At 53.3% G+C, this 12,530-nt stretch overlaps 1 protein-coding gene across 1 annotated transcript in view; it reads right to left on the bottom strand.

Moving 5' to 3' along the window:
* The window catches only part of RHOQ (ras homolog family member Q), a 33,638-nt gene extending 21,266 nt beyond the window's left edge, over positions 1-12,372 (bottom strand). Inside the window, exons 1-2 of the mRNA XM_036435227.2 lie at positions 11,866-12,372; positions 11,218-11,276 (exon numbers count right to left, since the gene is read on the bottom strand). Coding sequence (XP_036291120.1) covers positions 11,218-11,276; positions 11,866-12,007 — 201 coding nt within the window. The 5' untranslated portion in view covers positions 12,008-12,372. The remainder of the gene's footprint in view (positions 1-11,217; positions 11,277-11,865) is intronic.
* Positions 12,373-12,530: the final 158 nt, after the last annotated feature.

Genomic DNA, 12,530 nt, shown 5'->3' with positions numbered 1-12,530 from the left:
CAGGGCCCAGGAGTCCTCGAAAAACACCTTCAGGTCTTAAATGTGAGCCCCGAACCAGCTTGCCTGCGAGGTCAGCCCTGTGAAAATTAAGCCGGGGCAAATGGAGTTTTAATTGAACTGGACAATCAGAATGAAATGCTCTTTCTCAGCAGCGGCTCTTGGAGGCAGCACACTTTGAGCCAACTCATTTGTAACCCCAACCATTATGCCATTTGAAAGCGGATGTCTTTTCTACACTGGAACAGTTCAGAAGAGAGACAGACGGGGCGGGGGGTGGGGGAAGGGAAAGAGATGAGGGTGGAAGGAAGAACTAATTTTAAAGTGGTGCGTGCGTGTGTGTGTGTGTGTGTGTGTGCGTGTGTGTGCATGTGTGTGTGTGTGCGTGTATGTGTGTGTGTGTTCGTGTGTGCGTGTGTGTCTGTGCGTGTGTGTGTGTGTGTGTGTGTGTGTGTTCGTGTGTGTGTCTGTGTGTCTGTGTGTGTCTGTGTGTGTGTGTGTGTGTGTGCGCAGGAGAATGGAGGAATGGAGGAGGACAGCCAGAGAAGCAATTCCTGCCAAGATGGGTGTCTGAGTAACAGCCCTTCCTCCCACCTCTCCTGGTGACCTGCCTGAGGAGTTTTAAAACAAAAGGACCTCATCGCCATCTGTTGCTCTGGAACTAATTTAGCACAGACCTCACTGGCATCCTCCGTAGGGGCAGGCCTGTCACCACCCAGACTGCTAACCTCAGCTACAGAGAACAGAGAAGGGCCCGGGCCCCAACTTGTCTGGCTGCTTAATGTACAGGAGAGAAAACGGTTTAGCAAAGAATACCCATGGAGCCTACTGTGTGCACAGCCCTGGGCCCGACAGCATACCAATGGAGCCAAGGGAGGCTTAGGAAGTTCTGCGCCTGTGTTTTCCTGGCCCCATCACCGGGAGAATAGGAAGGCTGAATGCTTCAATTCATTGCAACAAATATGGAGAGTCACAACCATGCCCAAAGAACCAGAAAGGAGGTGTGTTTGGTGGGGCAGAGGTTAAAAATAAATCTCACACTCCAGGGAAAGGGGGTACTGTGAGGGTGTGTGTGGTGTGTTGGAAGAGGGGGAGGGAAGGTGGCTTGCTAAGAGGAGGTACGTAAGTACACAAACATTCATGAACTCCCTCTGCAGCTCTGCCATCTCCACCTCCATCGGAATGGAGAGCTCACTGTAACAGAGATGTCCTGAAGTTTCTGGTGCAGGTCTGGGGCGGAGCCTAAGGATTCGGATTTCTTTCTTTCTTCTTTTTCTTCTTCTTCTTCTTTTTTTTTTTTAATTGATTTTTTACAGAGAGGAAGTGAGAGGGATAGAAAGTTAGAAACATCAATCAGCTGCCTCCTGCACACCTTCCACTGGGGATGTGCCCACAACCAAGGTACATGCCCTTGACCGGAATTGAACCTGGGACCTTTCAGTCCGCAGGCCGGCGCTCTAGCCACTGAGCCAAACCGGTTTCGGCAGAATTCGGACTTCTAACAAGTTCACTGGAGATACAGGCTGGTTTGAGTTGCACATCTGAAAACCAGCGCAGTAAGTCAAATCCTTCTTAAGCATCTAGTCCGCGTAAGAATCCAATCTGAGCAACTTTCTCCATCAATAATTGACCTGGAGAGCCCCTTGGTCCACTCAGCTCTTAGGAGCTGCCCATCTCCCGGGAAGGACAGACATGGCCGCCTCTGTGTTCCCTGAGAATAGGCACCGGCTCCTCTCCCATCACTCACTGTTGGCCCCTTCCCTGAATTGTGAGCTCCTGCAGGCAGGGCCTGTGCCTGGCCTGTCTTGTAAGCCCTGCCCCTGGCCCAGGGCTCAGCCCAGACCTGGCTCTTGGGGAATGGTTGCTGACTGACTGCATGAGTATTTTCTTCTGGTCCTGACAGCCAGCCAGGCAGGAGGATACGGGAGCTCACGCAGAGGTGGTGCCAGTGGGGACGGCCCAGCAAGGCAAGCAAAATGAGCAGCAGGCGACAGAAAACATCCCGGGTATATCCAGGGCATATTCAAGTGGAAGAGAGACGAACAGATTTGAAATGGCAGTTCTCACCTGAATAAGAAAACGCTTGGAGAAAAGAAAGACTTGGGGCAGCTGCTCGGGACAGAAAAGACACCTGTCACTTGCAGGCCAAAACTGCCCTGCTCGGCAGCCCCCAAACAGCCAGCTAATGCCGAGGGAAGGCTGGCAGGCAGAGCAGGGGGGAGAGCTCCTCGGTCTGAGAAGTCAGCTCATGTCAGCAGAGTCCACGCTCCATCTTCCTGGGAAGAGGCTACACCTGCACACAAATGGCTCCGAGCCTCCCCCGCACTCTCACCAGCCGTGCAGCCACCAGGCATCTCTCTTTTTAAGCAAGAGCTGAGGTTAGTGAACAAATTGACAAAACACCCTCCACTTCCCAGGAAGAGGGGAGTGTTGTTGTTGTTTTTTTGGAGCCCCTTTAGCCGCAGCCCCTACTGTCCCACCTACAGATACCACCCCGCCAACTCCTCTGTTTGTGAAAGCAATGCACTTCTCACATGAAATATTTAACAACAGAATAGACACAACTAAAGGAGACACTCCAGCTGCCTGGTGTGAGTGATTTAACATAACCCGGGACCTGAGCAGACAGCCTGCCCTGTACTCTGGGGGTTGCCTTTTACCAGCTGTGTGGCCTGGAGCAAGTCACTTACTCTCACAAACCCTACGAGGCAACCAGGTGCTCACCACTTTACTGATGGAGCAGGTGAGAAGCCTGCTTTGCACTCTGTAAAAATGCCCCTCAGTGACTGGTGTGTCGCTGCTAAACCCCAAACTCTGTCCTGAGTCCAGGACGGGCTGGTTCACTTCTCTCACCAGCCTCTTGAAAAGAAACTGCAACAACAATCAAGGCCCCTTCTCCTACTTTCTGTCCTTTTTTTTTTTTTTTTTTTTTTTTAATTAAAATCAACAAGCAACACAGCCCCAGATTAGTATCTCCTAATTACCAAGTTGTCAGTTACTGGGTGAAAAAACTCCATAATTTAGTTATCAACCCTGCCCCACATGCTGACACTGAAAGCAGGGATCTGAGATCCGGAAAAAGACACATTGTGAGACCCCTATGCCCGCACTCCTCCCCACCCAGAATATGAGCTCTCATGGACCCTCTGCCTGGCATGACCTCACTTCGTCTGACGCTTCCCAAGCTTTCACTTCATGATACAGAGAAAAGAGGCGCCACGTTCCACACACAGCGGGTGGGATGAAGGGGCCATGGGTTAAGAGACTGAGGTTGGACTGCTCAAGGCAGAAGGGACAACCTGAGCCAGGGCTGTCTGTCGCAGGCTCCCCCCAGCCTCCATGGGCCTGAGAAAATCCGTTATCTGGGAGCTGAGCAGCTCTGATTTGATCCAATGGCTCCATAATACAACCCCCTTTCTACAAATAAGGAAACTGAGGCTTCCAGAGGTCAGGCTCCTTGCTGGGAAGTGGGCGCTGGCAGTTCAATGTGGGGGCCCACAGAGGTCACCAGGATACTCTACTGCTTCCCAACTCTCCCCAAAAGCTCACCCCTGCACCCCTTCCTAGCTGGGACCGGGCAGCGCTCAGCTTCGCATAAGGAGCTTTCCCAGTCGCACAGGCGGGCCTTTCTGCGATCGGATCCCCTCTTTCTTCTCCACAGAAGATCAGAACACAGAGCAGGCCCGGAATCCGCACCCACTGACGTGAACTGGTGTGGCGCCGCCCAGGCTGGCCTGGGCCATCCCTCTCAGTAACCACAGGCTGAGCCTCAGGCCATATAGGGCAACTGCACCTCCTGCCAGTCCTCGAGGTAGACCGCACCTCCTGTTCCAGGGAGGGCAGGGGGCTTACGGGGTGAGCTGCTGGCCAATAGTCTCACAGCGACAGAGAGGAGGACCTGGGTGGGGTTCAGGGTTGGTCTGGAGAATCTAAACCCCACAAGAATCCGTCACTGCCACGCTGCCGGCCCCCCAGGAGACCCCAGGCTGAGAAGTCTCAGGAGAGATGCAGAGGCATGAGCCTGGGGGATGGACCCAATGGTGACCATACGCACAGGGTGGGGATGAAATTGATGGTCTCCTGCACACTTCCATACCCTCAGTCACTCCTTTTAACCTTCCAGCCTATAGCTGGGTTAACAAAGCTTTTTAATTTAATTAAATTCATTCATTCATTCAAGAAAGGGGTGTGCCTGAAGTTATTCTCTAATAGCCATAACCTTAGTCTTTGGTTAACCTTGCAGCAAAAATGACTTGACAGCCCAACGAGAATCAACTCAATCTAAGGAATATTGGATGTATGCCTTCCATGCACCAGGTTCTGGGCTCAGTACCGGAAATGCGGAGGGGAAAAACAGACACAGTGGTCTGTCCCCATGGAGCTTCCGGGGAGCCAAGCAGCGGCCAGGAGGTGCTGCGGGCAGTGGATCTGGGAGATCTTTACTGGGAGCTAGGAGACCTGGGGGATGGCCCAGCCATAGCCATCCTGCCACCCCAGGCAGCCTCTCTGGCTGGGTGTCCCCTCACTTCCTCAAGCAAAGCAACTGCCTGCCCGAAACTAAAAAAAAAAAAAAAAAGGAAGGGCGAACTGCTGAGGGCCAGGAAAGCAGCTCCTTCACCTCTCATGCCAAACGAGGCAAAACCAAGCCCCTCCGAGTGAAAGGAAATTCAGCAGAGGCTCACGAATTTCAATTTCTCAACAAAGACCTGTGTGGTCCTTGGTTTTGTTTCTTTGTCACTGCCTCTCTTGTCTCCTCCTCGCAGTATTGCTCTTCTGCACCGGAGGCCTCTTGGTAGGAACTGCTGCTGCCAACACGTGTGTCATCGCTAGAAACTGATACCCCGCCAGAGAGCTGCTTTGTTTTGTTTCCTTTTAATACTGAAACCCCAAATTCCACAACGAAATCGCAAAAGCCCAGCTCCCCATTAGGCCTCTGACCCGGGACCTTTGCTCTACCATGCTCTCCACCTTTCCGATACCCTGGCACACACTGGGAATGGCACGCTGCCCCACCCCCTGCGGCACACCTGTAACACCCACTCCGGATCCACCTGCTGGGAAACGTTGGTTCCCAGAGTGTAAATGTCACCAAGCCTCCAGAGAATCAAGGCAGAAGTGGAGAAGCCAGATGGATCAAAGAGTCAGGAAGAGGACGACCCGTGGGAGGCACAAAGAGAAACCAACCAGATCCGATGGGACTGCCCCACCCTCAGGTCCCTGCTGCCTGCCTGACCAGACACATCCCAAACCCACATCCGAGTCCCAGGAGAGGGAAACGCAGTGCCTTTGGCCACTGCAAAGGCTTTGGCGTCAACAAAAGGCCGTCCACCTTCCCAACAGAGAAGGAAGCCAGCATTCCATGTGACATGGTGCAGGCTAGGGATATAAATAGCTTCTTAAAAGGTTAGCAAAATGCACAGATGACAAGTCTATAGTAGGTTACTAAGGGAAACCAGGATGCTTGGTGTCAGCATCCCACCTGTGGCAGCTGATGTCTGGAAGGAACCCTGTGGCTCCTCCTAAACTTTGCTCCCTGGGCCCCACATAGATGGCATGAGTGGGCACTGCCTACGCCTGACTGGTATTCCCTTCAGGCCCCCTCCAAAGTAAACCATCTTCCTAATCACATCTCTGCTTCCTATAAGCCCAATTTCCTCATCTGGGGAAAGTCTATCTGGGAAGATACAGTGAGGAACACCGCCTAAAGGTGGGAGGAGCTCACCCTGACCCTCCCCTTCCCCCCTTCTCATTGCACAGGGCCCCTTGGGGGCAGCCCCAGGAAATGCAGGAGACAGGGCCTGGCGGGGAATTCTGAGGCTGCCTCTCAGGGAGATTCCCTTCTGGTGGGGAAGTGCTTCCCTGGGTGCCCAGAGGGCTGGCAGGGCAGCCACAGATGCGAGGCTGTTCGAAGAGAAACAGATCTGGCTTGTCCCTAAAAAAGCAACCCCGAGCGACATGTGAATTAAGGGTATTTATAGCGCTCATGGATGTGCCCTTAAACTTGTGCGCGCGTTGAAGTGAACAGACATAGCAACGGCACGCCCAAAGGCGCACACACAGGCTTCCACACACAGAGGAGAGTGGCTAAATCTGGAACTCTGGAGAACCCAAACTCACCCCCAACACGCTCTCCAGAGTGTGGGTATTCCAGGGCCGGGGATAAACTGGGCGTCAGTCCTCTCTCTTCAGGGTATCAAGTTCTGCCTTCCTGCCAAGGATTAAGAGATCAGCCTGGAGCCAGCAGCTCAAGAGCAGCTTTGCCAAGCAGGTCCCCCCCACCTCTCACCAGCACAGGGAGCGAGAGCTCTTCCCACTTCCCATGTGCTTCCAAACAGTGCAGAGGCAGGAGGGAAAGTCTCGCCTCTTCAGCCCCTCCCTGAGCAGGCAGTGGGGCCGCTGCGGAACCTACGCTAGTCCTGACAGCCAAGCGTGAAAGGAGAAGCTGCACAGAGCCCTGGGCCGGAAGCCAGACCCCTGCACAAGGCACCAGTGAGGAGGAAGGCACTGGCCTCAGCTTCCACCCCACAGTGCTAGGCAGTCAAAATGTCAGCTGCTCCTGGACCTCCCAGGGGCTTGGCCAGGAGAGGGGGCTTCCCTTTGGCAGGAATACCTGTGAGCGTGTTGGGGATGTTGAGGGATGTCCCCTGGCAGAACATGTGATGGGGACCAATACTGGCCAACACACTCACATTCTTATTTCTTCCTCTTCCTCTCTCTGTCTCTCAGAGGTCTCAGCAGAAGTCAAGAGGGGAAGCAGCCTGCTCTGGAAGGCAAAAGGTCACCTGTAGGCAGACCTCAGACAGATTGTGGGTTTCGTTCAGACCACCACCATAAAGTGAGTGGTAACCTTTGCTGGTGGAGGGCCTTGCCTTCCATCTGTAAAAAAAGCGAGACCTCTGGGAAGAGCAATGAAGCAAAGCGCAACGAAATAAGGTTTACCTGGACTCATCTCTTGAGTTCCTTATAACATCAGTTGGGCAAATGTTTGCAGATGGCTTTGAACTTCACCGGGGTCCGAGACCAAGAAGAATAAGTACATAGGCTACAAGTTCCAAACAGAGGGAGGTAGTGCCGCTGTTATTCAGATACAGCGTGCGCCCATGTGCCTGAGGGAAAGCATCTGTTTCCAGTGCTGTGAGCGTCTTTCTCGTCCCATTTTGTCTCCCAAAGCAGAATCCACTGAAACCTACTTTTTTCCCCTCAGATTCTACACTGAACTCTTAGTTTTTCTAAGAGTTTCTTTTGCCTCACTGAGGATGCAGGCTCTGATTCAGAAAGAAAGCCATATGACACAACACGGCACTTAGAGCAGGGGGCACTGGACTGTGCCATGGGTCGGTCCCGGATGGGGACTGTGGGAATGGTAAAGTGCAAAGCTGGCTCCACACCTCTGCAGAGAACAGGAAGGGACCTGGAATCCTAGTGGAATTGCTCTCAACTCCAGGCATAACACACTATCCTCTTCCACCTGTGATCCCTTCCCCCCACAAAGCTGCCAGGGTGGAATATAATAATTCATTATAATATAGTATTATACATCTACTACGAATGAAGAAATGTACATACATCAAACAATATAAGCTGGCCTAAAACACTGCAGTATAGAGTCTAATTATCCACATCTTTACTAGATCACCTAGAAAGAAAATAACTTAGAATCACATGACTAGTAGAGCAAGGGAGAGCCTTTCCTCTACTGCCCATCAGGCTTAAGGATTTTCGTGTGTGTGTGTGTGTGTGTGTGTGTGTGTGTGTACCCGTGCGAACGTGTTTATCATTGTTACTATAAGATTAACCTGGTATCTATTCATAGAGGCATGGGTCTTAATGAGCAAATACAATATTGAAATCTCCTAAATAACACGCATAAACAGGTATCTAATCCAGACACTTCCCCCTATGCTGTCATCAGTCATGGCAGATCCTCCTAATAAATTTATTCTTTTGACCCAGTGCTAGGTACACAGTAGGCACTTGCCATTTAATCTCACTGGTGATTACTTTGCTAAGATTGCATATTACAGTAGTAATAAACCCTTAGGTGCTGAAAGATGAATTATCACTAACTTTTATGCAAAAGTCTCAGACATTGGGAAAAACACCAACTTGACCAACAGAGGAGGTGTCCTACACACTGGGCAAAAACATTAATATTTGAACCTCATTGACCCCCCACTTTGGTATATATCTGACAATCGTAATAGGAAACAACAATTATGATGTCATATGGAAAGCCCTGAATTTGTAGCAGGCCCTAATTATGAGTGACTTTTAGGTCAGGGGTTGGTTCTCTATTCTCTATAAAGGTGGCATACATCCCCCAGTCAGAAAATGGCTGTGATTTCACAGTGTGGCTCAGTGGTTGAGCATTGACTTATGAACCAAGAAGTCATGGTTGGATTCCCAGTCAGGGCCCACTAGGTTGTGGGCTCAATTTCTGGGAAGGGATGTGCAGGGGGCAGATGATCAATAATTCTCTCTTATTCATTGATTTTTCTATATTTCTCTCCTTCACCCTTCCTCTCTGAAATCAATATAAAAATATATTTTTTAAAAATTCCAAATACAATGTCTACAGACACACAAGCAATTCCATCAACTCAGGTGGTATCTCGGCACCTCCCTGGCTTTCTGCCTCAAGTAGGACAGATTCAGACCCATGTCCTAAACAAAGCAAGACCTCTCAGTAGCTGTGACCTTAGGTCAGCAACCTCATCTCTCTGAGTCCCAGTTTCCTCATCAGCAAAGACGAAATATCACCTATCTCATAGGGTTGTTTTGTAAAGAAGATATAATAATACTAGAAGCCTGGTGCACGAAAATTCATGCACTGGAGGGGGTGGTCCCTCAGCCCGGCCTGCCCTTTCTCACAGTCCTGGAGCCCTCATGGGCAGGAGGTAACCCAGAGATCAGGAGAAGGAGATGCCCCAAATCACACCTCTGCTGCTTCCACTGCCGGCAGCACAAGCCTCAACTGGCCCTGGTTACCTGAGCCTCGGGTGGCCCTGAGCAGCTTTCCTGCACCTCAGGCCAGGCCTGGGAAGCCAGACAGTCACCATTTGAGGCTTGCCTGCACCTTGGGCTGGCCATGGGTGGCTCTGGGGCTGAAGGGACTGGGGGACTGTGGAGGCAGGCATGCAGAGCAGGTGGACCTGCCTGGGGACGGGGACAGCCTGCCACCCCAGGGGAACTGAGGGGACTAGGTGCCGCCATTTTGTGGCTATGGGTGCCACCATCTTTGAGGATGTGGCAGTCAATTAGCATATTTACTCTTTATTGGCTTTGGTGCCACTATTGTGTGAGGGGGTGATGGTCAATTAGCATATTCCCTCTTTATTAGATAGAATTTGCAAGTAGTCATCCCATGCCTAATATATAGAAGAAACTCAATAAATATTAATTGGGTTTGAATGTGCACAGAACAGCTCTCACATAGACAGGTCCTGTTGAATAGGGACTGTGGTAAAAAAAAAAAAAAAAATAGTCTTGGTGAAGAGTAAGAGAGAAAAGGAAAGAAGGGGTAGTGACAGAAGTTAAAAATAGAGGCCATATTTTAAAACCTGACTCCTGTCAACCAATAATTTTAACCTGTTGTTTAAAAGTAGAGTGTACTGTCGAAACCGGTTTGGCTGTGTGAATGGAGTGTCGCTCTGTGGACTGAAAGATCCCAGGTTCCATTCCGGTCAAGGGCATGTACCTGGGTTGCAGGCACATCCCCAGTAGGGGGTGTGCAGGAGGCAGCTGATCGATGATTCTCTCTCATCGATGTTTCTAACTCTCTATCCCTCTCTCTTCCTCTCTGTAAAAAAATTTATATATATATATTTTTTCTTTTTTTTTTTAAAGTAGAGTGTACTGCTTAAAAGTTGGCCTCCACACATTCTGATAGCTGGAAAGAATACAAAGCAAGCAACCAAAAGGGGCCCAGAAGAACCGGTTGTACTGACTTGGGTCGGTCTGGATAAGGGGGGGGGGGGGGGGGCAGCCTCAGGCACCTCCCACTGCAACAGTTTCTCAACCCTCAGATATTTCTCTAATTTAGCAGTTTAGAAACCAGAGGTCACATCAAGGAAGCCCCCCAAACAAGACATTTTTCAGAATCTAACCTGGTACCACAATTCTGAAATCCAAAACTAGAAAAGCCACAAAGAACAGCTCCCCTTTATTGAGCACCTACCTGTTATGTGCCAGACTTGGTGCTAACCCCCCATTTTACAGATAAGAGCACCCCCCAAAGGCACTCGCTACGTCTCTCAGCTGCTCACAAATCCTCAAGATCTCAAGTCTGCACGACATGTGGAAACTTCTGCCTGAGTCCTCATATCTAATCACAGGCCTGGATTCTGCAAAACTTCATCATACAATCTAGCCCCACAGCAATAGTGGGTCTGGGAAGAGGGTGGAGCTGGGACAGAGGAAGAGCGAGGAGACCTTAACCCTTTAGGAGACACCTCTAATTTGCAAATAGTGATCAGAGGCTGCCAGAAAAAAAGCCAGTCACCTGGCCTTCCTAGGGAAAATAAATAAAGTCCTTCTTCCAAGATTCTCTCTGAACTCCTAACCCTTCCAGCCCAGCCCAGCCTAGGGAGTGGCTAAATGGTTGTTGTGGTCCCCTCCCCCCCCCCCCCCCCCCCCGTGGTCCCCTGATAACACCGCAAATTATGTTTTCAGGGACTCCAGTCCCAGAGTGCAGTGATGTTGTAATAAACATAACCAGGACCAAATGCCTTCCCATCATATTAGATGATGCCATTTTCCACCAATCAGGCGCCTCCGGGCAGGCAGGCCGCTCACCAATGAGGGACCAGACAGAGGCTGTGAGGGGGAGACCTGGGCATCTGCAACCAAAAATAAGGGCGCTTCGCGATTGGCTGCTGCCACTTTGCAACAGGAGTTGGGACCCACACACCAGGCACTACACAGAAGGCACACACACACACACACACACACACAAGCAAAAACTTTCACAGCCCAGGCGTTCCCATGGGGTGAGAGGTCTGTGGGGTTTGTTGTTGGATTGTTTTTTTTTTTTTTCTTTTCCTAATTTGCTGACTTGAAGAAAAAAAAAAAAAAAGAAAGAAAGAAAGACGATCCAGGACAGCCCCCTCGCAGACACGCCCTCCCTCCTTAGATACCTCACAGTCTCCAAAGGCCCCTTCGCAAGCACCCTGAATCTTAGAAAGGGAAGTGGGTGTGTAGGCCAGGAGCCAAGACACTCACCTGTCCCGCCGTGTCATAGAGTCCCAGGAGGTACTGCTTGCCCCCTACGGTGACGCTGACTGCAGGGGCAGAAGTGGGGGCGGGGAGAAAAGCTCACCGTTACTTAAGACTCTGGGGCAATTTCGCTTCCCACCGGGACCTTCCACTCCCAACCCAGCTGGAGGCAGGAGGGCGCAGGAAGGGAGATGTCACCCCTTTCCCCTAGTGCCAGGCTCACTAGGAAGTGGCCTGAGTGGGGTGGGGGTGCGATGGACCCCCCAGCTCTACAGCCTACCCCCTTTTCCCAAGTCCCGGAGCCCCGCGTCTCCCGCCCCGGTCCCCCCTATGCTTTCCCGGGGGGCTTGGGACAGTAGGGGAGGTAGGAAGGTCAAGGAGGTTGGTTGGTCCAGGACGCCAAGGGGGTTGGGAAGCGCGGGGAGCTGGCCCTGAGCGCGGAGGTGGGGGAGCGGGGGTAGGAAGAGGGGTCTAATCTGCCCGCAAAGGGGTGGCAGGGGGCAAAGCCTGGGGTTGGGGCTGGCGCCCAGAGGAGGGCGCGGCGGGGGAGGGGAGGGAGGGGAGAGCGCCCCGGGGAGGCGGCCAGGGGGCTCCGCCAAAGTTGCTCCAAAGTTCCCGGCACGGGGCAGCCCCCGGCGGCGCGCCGCGGCTCACCGGCGTAGTGGTCGAAGACGGTGGGCACGTACTCCTCCGGGAAGGCGTCGTTGGCATAGCTCATGAGCAGGCACGTCTTGCCCACCGCCCCGTCGCCCACCACCACGCACTTGAGCATCAGCGCGCCGGGCCCGTGAGCCATGCTGCGGCCGGCCGGCCTCCGGGCATGGTCCCCCCGGAGCCCCCGCCCCGGCCCCCGGCTCAGCCCCAGCCCGCCTGGGGGGGCCGCCGCCGCCGCCGCTCCGCGCAGCCCGGCCGGCCCCCCGGCCCCATGCAGCGGCTCCCCCCGCCCGAGGGGAGGGGGCGGCGGGCCCGGGGCGCTGCTGCCGCCGCCGCCTCGGTCGCTGCCCGGATCCGCGCCCGGGCCCCGGTGTCCGCGCCCGCCCGCTGCCCCAGCTGCTCGCCGCCCGCGCCCGCGCCCCGACCCGGCCTCCCCAGGAGGATCCGCTGGATCATAAGACTGTCCGGCCCCGGGGGAGACCGCAACTTTGGGGAGGGCGGCGCGGGGAGGGGCCAGGCGGCTGTCCCCGCCCCGCGGGGCCCGGAGGAGGGCGGTCCCCGGCGCCGCCCCCGAGTGCGGGGCGCTCGCCCGCCTCCGCCGCCCGCTCCGCACCCCGCCCGCCCGCGCCCGCCACCGGCCCCGCCGGCTTCCCGAGCTGGACTCC

This window comes from Pipistrellus kuhlii, unplaced genomic scaffold, assembly GCF_014108245.1.
Source record: "Pipistrellus kuhlii isolate mPipKuh1 unplaced genomic scaffold, mPipKuh1.p scaffold_m20_p_13, whole genome shotgun sequence".
Classification (NCBI taxonomy): Eukaryota; Metazoa; Chordata; class Mammalia; order Chiroptera; family Vespertilionidae; genus Pipistrellus; species Pipistrellus kuhlii.
This window is presented reverse-complemented; position numbering and strand designations above follow the sequence as displayed.